The 10,745-nt window shown below is 45.9% G+C and overlaps 1 protein-coding gene and 1 long non-coding RNA gene across 3 annotated transcripts in view; one reads left to right on the forward strand and one right to left on the reverse strand.

Moving 5' to 3' along the window:
• Positions 1-4,956: 4,956 nt before the first annotated feature.
• On the forward strand, positions 4,957-7,303 carry LOC142924004 (uncharacterized). Its single transcript, XM_076065189.1, has 2 exons — positions 4,957-5,214; positions 6,245-7,303. Exons 1-2 carry the CDS (start codon positions 5,030-5,032, stop codon positions 6,729-6,731), a joined length of 672 nt encoding a protein of 223 aa, XP_075921304.1. The 5' UTR covers positions 4,957-5,029; the 3' UTR covers positions 6,732-7,303.
• Positions 7,304-8,523: 1,220 nt separating this feature from the next.
• Positions 8,524-10,745, reverse strand: part of LOC142924005 (uncharacterized) — a 76,058-nt gene continuing 73,836 nt past the window's right edge. For both annotated transcript variants that reach the window (XR_012941128.1, XR_012941127.1), the window contains exon 2: positions 8,524-8,552. This is a non-coding gene — a long non-coding RNA (uncharacterized LOC142924005). The remainder of the gene's footprint in view (positions 8,553-10,745) is intronic.

A 10,745-nucleotide genomic window follows, 5' to 3' on the forward strand; every position in this document is an offset into this window, starting at 1 on the left:
CAACAGGACACTACGAGCACTCAGATGGAGCATCCAGAAGGAGCAGAGATCGAGTCGAGAGGAGAGAACATCGCAAACAGTCAGATGGAGTATCCAGAAGGAGCAGAGACGAGACCAGAGGACATCGCGAGCACTCAGACAGATCATCCAGTAGGAGTAGAGAGCGAGGAGAAACGACAGGGCATCGCGAGCACTGGGACAGAGCATCCTGAAGGAGCAGAGATCGAGTCGAGAGAAGAGGACATCGCAAACACTCAGATGGAGCATTCAGAAGGAGCAGAGGCGAGACTAGAAGACATCGCGAGCACTCAGACAGAGCATCCAGAAGAAGTAGAGAGCAAAAGTCGACCTCCAGAGCAATCAGACACAGACCTCGCCCTCCATACCAAAGGTAATATTTTCATCAAACAAAGACAAAGTCTTCTTGGTTCTTTCATTAAAGTCACATAGAATGGAAATAAAATAATAAAAATAAAATTCTCACGACGTTTCGGCCACAACACAAGTAGGCTTCTTCAGGTGAAGGAACAGAACTCTCGGGACGACAGCGCTTCAATGAACGCTGCTAAGATTCGCAACGTCTTTTAAGCTAGGTGGGAGAAGTAAAGCGCCTTGACAAAGGAGTTTACATATCAAACAGGATAATTGAGCATTGAAATAGCGGTGTTAAAGTGTTGGATCAGCAGGGTGTTAAAGTCAGAAATTAGCATGTAACTGGGAGATTAGCATGATGTTATTGTGAGAGATTAGCATGTGACTGGTCACGGAAATAGCTATGTTAAAATCAAAGTTTACATATCAACAGGGCCATTTAGTATATGGACGCTAAAGGACTGCAACTGTCCAACTATCATACAATAAACCGATGTGAAAAAAAAATAAGTATAAACTACAACAATATAATAAATGTACTCAATATATTCTTCAATAAGTTGAGCTATTAACATAAAGTAACTGGGTATACACTACACTATATAATGAATACCATATAGTAAACTAATAAAAAAACTAAAATAAACTACATCAATGTTATCAATAAACTCTATATACTCTCCTAACAGCTGAGCTACTAACAATAAGTCGTGGCCGAAACGTCGTGAGAATTTTATTTTATTATGTTTTATTTGTATTATTTTATTTCCATTCTACGTGACTTTACCGAAAGAACCAAGAAGATGAATCCCTGCAGTCACGAAAGCTTTAAATCAAAAATGAAATGCGAAGTCATTGCTTGTCAGTTAAACAAGACCGCGCATCTGAAATCACGCGATGCGGTGACCGTCTTTGTTTGATGAATGGATGAACGAAGTGTGGGTGATGGTTAATGCTCCTAGACGAGATTAGCAAGCTATTGTGATTCATTTGTGGCAAGCACTCTGTAATGAGGGCATGTTGCTGCTGCAGCAGTAGAACTGTGGGAGATTGAGGAATTCTCTCCCCCTGTTCTGCATGGGCATCTTTTTCTCCAGTTTCCTCCGATGTGTCATTGGTAATGGCCAAAATTTTACACTTCTGAAAAAGATAACTGCAAATCACTTAATTTGGACCGCACTCAGCAGCAACATCACCCCTCTACTACGGTAACTTGGTAAGACCCTCATGAACACAGAGCCCTGCGACTCAGCCAGGCTTTGTTGCAGGCTATACCAGCCTAACGATGAGAATAATCACTACCGTCTGCGCAGCTCTCTTCGCTGAGTCACGGTAAACTTTTTTCCCGAGCCTCTGTGGGAGTGCACCGCACATCGCTATCCTCCTTTGTCCCTTGCAGGGCGCCATGACCTCATGTGGCAGCGCCACCAGAAGATGCAGGTCATGTTTGAGAACGTCCTGCCTCAGGGTTATGCCATCACGCAGAGGTGCAGCCTCAATCAGGTGCGTCCTTGTGTCTGTGTGTCTTTATGTCTGTGTGTTTTTATGTCTGTGTCGGTCTTTGTACTGTGCTACATATACGTTGTGGGGAGTGGTGGCGCAGTGGTTAACACACTGCGCTTAGAAACGAGCGACCTGAGTTCGATTCCCGCTCAGTCACCAACACCAGTGACGATTATCTGAACCGGTCCTATGTCTCTCCTAGGTCGACTCAGCCTCAAATGAGTACCTGGTGTAGTGTATAAATATCCCAAATTGAAGAGACAAAGGTGGCCGGACGTGGTGCTGGCCACCCACCTCCTCGTGTGCCGTGCTGGCCTTCAGAGGTGGTCGCTAACAGCACGTGCCCCAGCAGTCTGTTAAGACTACACGGAGGATCTTTGATCTTTGTCCAAGTTCGTGTATAAGTGCCCAGAAGATAACAACCAACTTTAATGAAGAAAATATATCGGGAAACTGCCTGGCAGCTAATTGGGCCCTTCCTACTGAAATAAATAAATCTATCAAAATAATATCGAGATGTTTACGTTTAAGATTTTACATTAATGTTGGGGATCTTGTACTAAGCAACTCAATTAATTTAGAAGTCATCATTCCCCTCCCCCGGCTGCCTGTCTCGCTTAATTGTTCAACGCATTGGCCAGATGTCCAAATATTGCCGTCAGTTGACTGAGTGTCGTTTTCTGTGACGATCAAACAAGTGGCGCTTTCCTCTAATGTGTGGCTTTGAGACTTTGAAAAAAGGTACCTTAGCACTAGTTATCGTGTAGGGCTTCACTGCATTGTTCTGGGAGAGTTCCACTCGCAGTTTTTATCTCGAGCAAGGACAGTGCAATTTGGATAACAATTCTGGACAGTGGACAGGAAGTGATGTCATGATTCTTGGAGGTGGTGGTGGCTACGCTGGTGCTACACGTGGTTGGTGGATCACACACTGAGAAGATGCCGTGAATTTCAGTTCCAGTGGGCGTCAGAAAGGAGCCGCACCCTGGCTTGCCAGGAGCGGGTGGTACAGCAAATGTAGAATCCACCTGTTCCGTCTGTATAGGATATAATGTTGCCCCCTCACACGCGTGCATTTTCTCCGGTTGCTCCGGTTTTCTGCCACATGTGAACAATCATTAATTGGCCGAGAACACATTTATATGCAGAGGACTGCAGAGCTTGGGCAATTGTTGGTAGCACTGTCTCATGGTGTGCATTGCTGCTGCCTTCCCATCTATATGTGATTCCTCCTCGTGTCTCTGAATCCCTCCCTATGTCTCTCGTCGAAAGCGAGCAAATAACTGTGCAGTGATCGGGCATTACAAATTACCATTAATATTAATTTTGATTTAAAGCCTTCGTGACTGCAGGGATTCATATTCTTGGTTCTTTCGGTAAAGTCACGTAGAAGGGAAACAATAAAATAATAAAAATCTAAAACAACAAAATTATCTGTGGTAGTAGTTACATTAGAGAAACCAAACGACATTCGTGAAAACAAAGCAGACCTAAAACACGGTAGGACCAATACCTCGGCCGTGGCAGATCACTGTTATAATTCAGTAGGCTCACATGACATTGACTTCTCCAAGACAGAGGTTCTTTGCAAGCCATCTGGCTACCATGAGAGATTCGTTCATGAGGCTATCCACATATACAAACACAGAGACAATTTCAACCGAGAAGATGGATTCTGGCTTAGCAATCATTGGAAGGATTTGATAAACCATTTCGGGTCTTAATTGATTGTTCACGCTTACGGTGGCTTTCAGACCGCATCCATTATTTTCGTCTCCCCCCTCATTTTTTCTGAACATAGATGGGCTCGTCCATATGAACAAACTGTAAAATCGCTCTACGTGGTGCTAACGTTAATAAAACCGCCATTTTTTCAAATTTTCTTGCTGTGGTTTTCACAGCTGATGATGATTACTTGTGTTGCAGTCGAAATGTCGTAAGAATTTTATTGTTTATTTTTTTTTATTATTTTATTGTTTCCCTTCTACGTGACTTTACCGAAAGAACCAAGAATATTAATATTTTCATTATGAGACCTCCTTTGCCAGTAACAAGATATAGTAATAGGTTTTACCCTTTTAACTGGAACAAAAACTGAAACCTTTATTCAAGGCATCATGTTTGCAATAACCACAACACAAGCTATCAAAATGCAAACAAAAGAGACAACTCAGATAATAATATGCACTGTCCTTGAATTTGATTGGTCCACACCCGAGACGGCTTTTCTTAGAGCCTAGCCTCCACTGGTGTTGGACCAGAAGACGCCAAAAGGCGTACAACTCAAAAACAGCGCACTATCAGAGTATTGAGGGCTCGGGGTGAGCATTTACATTATGAGACCTCCTTTGCCAGTAACAAGATATAGTAAAAGGTTTTACCCTTTTAACTGGCACAAAAAACTGGCACCTTCATTCAAGGCATCATGTTTGCAATAACCACAATACAAGCAGTCAAAATGCAAACAAAAGAGACAACTCTGATAATAATATGCACTGTCCTTGAATTTGATTGGTCCACACCCGAGACGGCTTTTTTTAGAGCCTAGTCTCCACTGGTGTTGGACCAGAAGACGCTAAAAGGCATACAACTCAAAAACAGCGCACTATCAGAGTATTGTCCCGTGGATGGGAATGCATAGGAGGAAAACGAGTTTTGGAAGAGCATGATCAGTGACTACCTCAAGCCTCTGGAGGAAGATGACGATCACAGGAAACGCGTGAAGCAGGAACTCTTCGAGATAAGAAACAAGGTACTGGCAACGCGTCATCGCGAGTACCGGAGATGCTTCGATAACAGAAAAATTGCGTTCCAGCGACAACGCGTTGTGCAAACAGCAGGCGTTAAGCGAGTACTTACGGTACTTGGCATGTGGTAGAAGAAGATTTAAACGACATTGAATTACCTATGCCTTATTATTCCTACGAATTAATTGTTCCAATAATCCGCTAATCCTGTAAAATACATGAACAATAAAACAATAACAACAGAAGTGACCATTTGGCGTCGAGAGTGGACAGTGGGGGAGAAAAATGAACGCACAAAGAGGGGATCCATAAACAGCCCGGGGTCATCCCCCCCGCCACTCGGCCAATGCAATGTAAATCAGGCCTGGTCTGTCTGTCCCAACGTGCAGGGCACTTTCGTCTACTTCATGATCAATGCACTGTGGCTGGTGGCGACCCTGGCACTGCAGTTCGTGGGAGCCGACGTCTACATCCAGATCCCGAGCACGAAGAACGAGGGGACGGTCATCGACGTGCTGCCGCTCGCCTTCATGTTCCTCATCACCTTCTCCAGCATGCTCATTGTCCAGTTCCTGGCCATGCTGTACCACAGGTGAGGAGGAGGGGAGGGGGTCGACCCATGCGTGGCCATAGGGGGTGTGTGTGCATGCCGACTCAGTGACCAACAACAGTAACGATTATCTGAAATGGTCCTGGACTTCCCCCCTTGTGCCGTACGGGCCTTCATAGGTGCCACTCGCTGACAGCACTTGCCCCAACAATATCTTAAGGCTATCCAGGAGATCCTTGTCTTTGCCTTTATGTGAGTGTGGGCAGTGTGCTTATGACCAGCTCCGGTTTCGCAGCCGAGGTCTCACTCCGAAACAGTCGGGCAGCATTATCTTTTCATCGGCTGTGTAACACTGGGTGGAAACTACTTGGTTTGTCATTCCATGCGAAGCTCCGGATTTTCTTTGACCACATTGATATCTTCCCTTCTTTATTCTTTCGAGAAGGATGTTGAGGTGTCTAAAGTAACATCTGCACCGGTTAGAAACATTCAGGTCACCCTGCCTACAATGCATCCTGGGTTTAACCAGACTGGATTGTGTCAGGAGCTCACAGATTCTTAAAAGATCTAGACACATTCCCATTGGTGAGCTCCTCTCACAAGCGTGGCTGTGTTGGCTGGGTCATGTAGCCCCCATGCCCAGCCACTGCATGGCAAAGCAGCTATTATTTGGCAGGATAGATCAGACTAAAAGGGCACGGCATGGGCTAGGGAAAAAAGGAATGATATGGTACAAGAGGATATATAGAGATGAGTGGACTTGCCAATAACTGGTACCAGCGGTCTCAAGATTGGCCACTCCTGAGGAGATGCTACTTGGCAGTTGGAGGCAGTCGCCCACCAGCAATAATGGAGGGCAGAGGAGCGATGCTCGCATCCATAAGCAGAGCACCGGGCAGCTAAACACAACAATTTGGCACAGTAGGGGTCACAGCTGGTGCATTGTCAGTCATCTCAGTCAGTCAACCATTGGCTCCTAGGTCTGTCCCGTTAACTCCTGACATTTTGCCACCGTGGCGCCCCGTGTCCCTCCCCCTTCCCCTCCGTGCCCCCCCCCTCTGCCCCCGTTCAGGTTGTTCACGCTGCTGCACGTGCTCTCCTACGTGGAGTCGTCGTCGTCGGGCCAGCAGTCAAAGAGGGGTGCTGTTGGTCGAGACAACAAAGCATTCGTCAACGATGGAGACAACGATGACGCTCAGCAGCGCCGTCTCAGAGAGATTGTCTTACAGATCCCTGGACCCCCTCCTCACACGCCGCACGTGGGTCCCCTCCCCGCACACAGCACATGGACCCCTTCCACTCACGGCGCACCTGGACCCCCTCCTCACAAGCCGCAAGTGGCCCCCCTCCATGCACGCTGCTCGTGGACCCCCTCCTCGCACGCTGCTCGTGGACCCCCTCCTCGCACGCTGCTCGTGGACCCCCTCCTCGCACGCTGCTCGTGGACCCCCTACTCGCACGCTGCACGTGAATCCCTTCCTCGCATCCTCGCACGCTGCACGTGGACCCCCTACTCGCATGTCATACGTGGACCCATGCACGTCGTGGTTTATCAATGACGGTGCGGTCAGTAAAGGTGCAGCCCTGCAAGATGCTTCCCTTGTTGGAAGAGGTGGGAGTTATCCACGCTTTACCCCACCACCGCATGCGACCTGCCGATCGAACAACTGTGCTGTATCCATTTACGCAGCTGGGTGGACAGAGGCAGCGAGATTTAAGAAGCTTGCAGCGTCGCTCCAAATGCCAGGCCTAAGGATCGACCTCTAGATCGCAAGTGTGGTGACGAGTTAATTGCAGCAGGGCAGCCTCTCATTACAATGGAATGCACTCAAAAGGGCTGCTGTACAACAACGGTGGACATCACTTGTGATATCATCGGCTAAAGTAAATGTAGGGGCTTTGAAGCTGCTCCTGGCCACGGACAGAGAAGTCGCTTCTATGTAGCAGTGGTCAGATGAAGGAAACGTCCTGTTGTTGTTTGTATGTTCAATTTATTTTGCACTGCACTTAGCCAACCATGCTATCGTGGATGTAAACATCACCCACACATAGACTGTCCCGTTAACCATAGAAGTTGATCAAATCACATTTTTACGCCTGATTAATTTAGAGGTCGAGCGACCCACATGGGAAATCTTTTTTTTAGAAAGGTTTCTCTACCAAACACAGAAAACGATTCCCCATATCGCTTTAATAGACTTATGGAGCTGTTAGTGAGCACCTAATAACGGCAGGCACAGCACACAAGGTGGGTGGCCAGCACCAAGTCAAACTGCATTACCGCACCATTTTATAATTTGAGGCTGAGTCGACCTAGGGGAGGCCCAGAACCGGTTTAGATAATCACCACTATTGTTGGTGGCCATGAGTGGGAGTCGAACTAGCGTCCCAAGGCTCAAATACTTGTGCAGGGCTATGAACACGAGTTTTATTTCACATTCACTGATGGTCAGATATATATGCCAACATATATTTATAGATATTTATAATACTCTTTGGTTCTTTCGGTAAAGTCACGTAGGTATAAAATAAAATAAATCACGACGTTTCTATTGCAACACAAGCAATCATCATCAGGTGGGAAACCCAACAGCAATAAGTTTTTTTTCTACTGAAGTGGGAGAGAGATGCCATGGTAAGAGGTTTCTAGGTAAGAACGGGGGGCGGGGCAAGGGGGGGGAAAGAGGGGGTGTGTGGGCTAGGGGGAGGGGATCATTGCGTGGACGCTAGATTGATATGTATAATGTGGTTTATTCACAGAGATGTAGAGTTACATTGAGACTGTGTGGATAAATAAAACAAGACAGAGAAGAAGCAGTCATCCATCCAGAGCACCACGTTCAGATAGTTTCCCCAAAATATTGTATTGGAGATGTGAATCCATAATTTTAATGCTAAGGCAATGTTTCACTGCTATTTGCCGCTGAGAAGATGTTATCTCCCTCGATCGGTACACAGGAGGTCATGCTGGACCCTGGCGGTGCCTCTGTTATACTTTTGGAGTCGGCGTGTGCTCTCGCTGTGGTGGTCGGAGCTTGGGTTTTTATCTGGGTTCCTTGGTTCAGATGATTAGACTGCTGTTATAAATTCTCACGTTTGGTGATATCAGCTACTGCGATCATCAGCTATCATTACGTGTGACCAGCTCGCCTATGAACAAGAGCTAAGAGCACAGTTGAGTTTAACTGGTATATAAAACTGTGAATTCCCTTGCACCTTCTGAGGACGGTAGTGTCTTGGTCAACAGGTCACTTACCAAACGCTTAACGATCGATCCAAACCTTTTAGGTCCACGCTTCGCTGGGCGCGTATAGTGGTTACGCACACGTTAAGCTCTGTGTCTTTCTGGTGGATGCGTTGTCGGGCTGGTCCCATGGTGTCTGAAACGTGGAACAGCACGAAGGCATTGGTGGTGAGCGGTAAAACGTGCACTCCTCCCCCATTACCCCCCAGATGAATGTAGGTTACACTCCTCTGCTTGACAATAAATCCCAAAGGTTAGTTTTTGTTTATAACGTCGCGATTTATAGCTTTTGTTAAACTTGACAAGATTACGTTTTAGTTCATGGCAATGAGAATAGAGTTCGTTTGTAGGAGAACATATTTGCACGATGCTATTTAAGTAAATTAACATACAATGTGGTAACACGGCACGTACTGATTATATGCACTTTATTGCCTATTGTTTTTTACTTTGCACAAATATAGTTTACTGAACTTTTGCAAGCCGTTATCAGTCATGTATTCTCGACTGCTTGCATAGAGATAGTGGCGCAGCCCTGCAATGAATCACCCCTCCGGGCGATTGAGACAGCCTGCCACCTACAGATTGCGCAACAGCGCCCCACACGACTTCCAGCCGTTTGCACTCGGTCGTTGGTGTAATTTGCATTCTTATCTGGAGTAAACCAACCTCCAAATCTACATATCGCTGGGTTCACAGTTTAGCGCACTAATCAATACTGCACCACTCACTTTAGCATTGCCACATCCAAATAAATAAATGCGTATGCACCAACCGCTTGAAATAATGCCACATCGCATAGTCGTCGTGTCGACAATTAGAGAGGTAGCCAGGTTGCTCAAAGATCAGCGCTGGACTGGTACCATTGAGAAGCTGGGTTCAACCCCGGCTACTGAAACTAAACTTTTATTTTTATTTTACCAGGTAAAGTCCACTAAGTAATACAGCTTTTTTTAAATAAGCGACCTGGCCACAAATAATAGCTCAACGAAGTGGATCATTAATCACGTGTACATTTGTAGCAGCAGTCAAATACTCTTAACGCACTTTGATTCCAAATATGGAGAACAATCCCAGCGACCACGAAGAGAAAGTGGCATGCAATCTCCAAACAGGCATAGCATACAACAGGCATAGCAGGCGAGGTAGTTAACATCTCCTAGTCACCGTGGCACCCTGCCTGTGACTGGCAGGGCTCTCCCGGTATAGTTAGCTGATGGCCTCAGCCCGGTCACCAACGATTCAAAGACGGATTGTAAAAAAACAAATTAATTGGTATTGGTTCCCACGTGACTCGATTTGATTTGCTCTGACGGATGGTGGAGAGTATATCTGAATATTGCCTTTATACTCAAACCATCTAACCCAAAGTAAACAGACAGTCCTCGACTTGCGAGTGTCCGACTTACGAACGCCCACTTCCATGAAATATATATATAAAAAAGAAAAATATTGATTTAAAATGCGAACTCGCAATTGCAAACTGAACTGCCGGCTTACGAACCGTTCGAATTTCGAACAGGTCTCAGGAACGAACTAGGTTCGTAACCCGAATACTGCCCAGAAATAACTTCTGCTCAATAGGTTTGTGGTCATATATAGTTACTAATTTTTGTTAACATGGGGATAGTACATTTGTGTGATGTAGGTGCTGGATGTGGTCATAGCTGGGATCCTATCCTTTTCTATATTTATAGAGCACCTTTGGTCAAGGCACGCTTTCCAACATTTAAAAGCTGTAACAAAAACAAAGTGATTTATATGGCAAGGGCAGTGCAAGGGCCGAGGAATGAGTGTCCCGAACAGAGGACATGTGGCTTCATGCAAGAGATATAGGGAAGGAACGGAACAAAATGGAACGGTGGGGAGGGAAGAGGGAGGGGATGGGCTATTAAAAAGAGGTGAGGCCTTCAGAGAGGAATGGAAGAAGGTTATGGAGGTGGCCTGCTTCATGTTCAAGTATTTCTCTATTTACAAAGTTCGATTTTACGAAATTTCACGTTCATGCAATTGACAAATTACGTGTTCTAATGCTGTACTGTTGTGCTGTGTGATTGTCACGAGGCCCCCATGGTGTCAGCCAGCGCTGGTCTCAAACCCTCGGTACCCACTATATCTGTTTACCTGCTATGAAGTAGGAGCATTGCTCGAAACGTCGACAATTATATACATGTCCTTTCAATGCATTGTTGTTAACGAGTGTGTTGTAGAGGAGGTTAATTGACCATACTTCACCACGCTGACCAAACCGGGTTGGTGGAGATAGGTGAACATTGTATAAACGTGGAGAGGAAGGAAAGTACGGTACAATATTTGAATTCATACGCAC

This window comes from Petromyzon marinus, chromosome 7, assembly GCF_048934315.1.
Source record: "Petromyzon marinus isolate PM22_M1 ecotype Great Lakes invasive population chromosome 7, UKy_Petmar_22M1.pri1.0, whole genome shotgun sequence".
NCBI classification, from domain to species: Eukaryota; Metazoa; Chordata; class Hyperoartia; order Petromyzontiformes; family Petromyzontidae; genus Petromyzon; species Petromyzon marinus.

What these genes read in the sequence shown, in the direction of transcription:
- LOC142924004 (XM_076065189.1), top strand. Translation starts at nt 5,030, where the DNA reads ATGATCAATGCACTGTGGCTGGTGGCGACCCTGGCACTGCAGTTCGTG. An exon ending in CTGGCCATGCTGTACCACAG is followed by an intron (nt 5,215 to 6,244) that starts GTGAGGAGGAGG and finishes GCCCCCGTTCAG; the next exon opens with GTTGTTCACGCTGCTGCACG.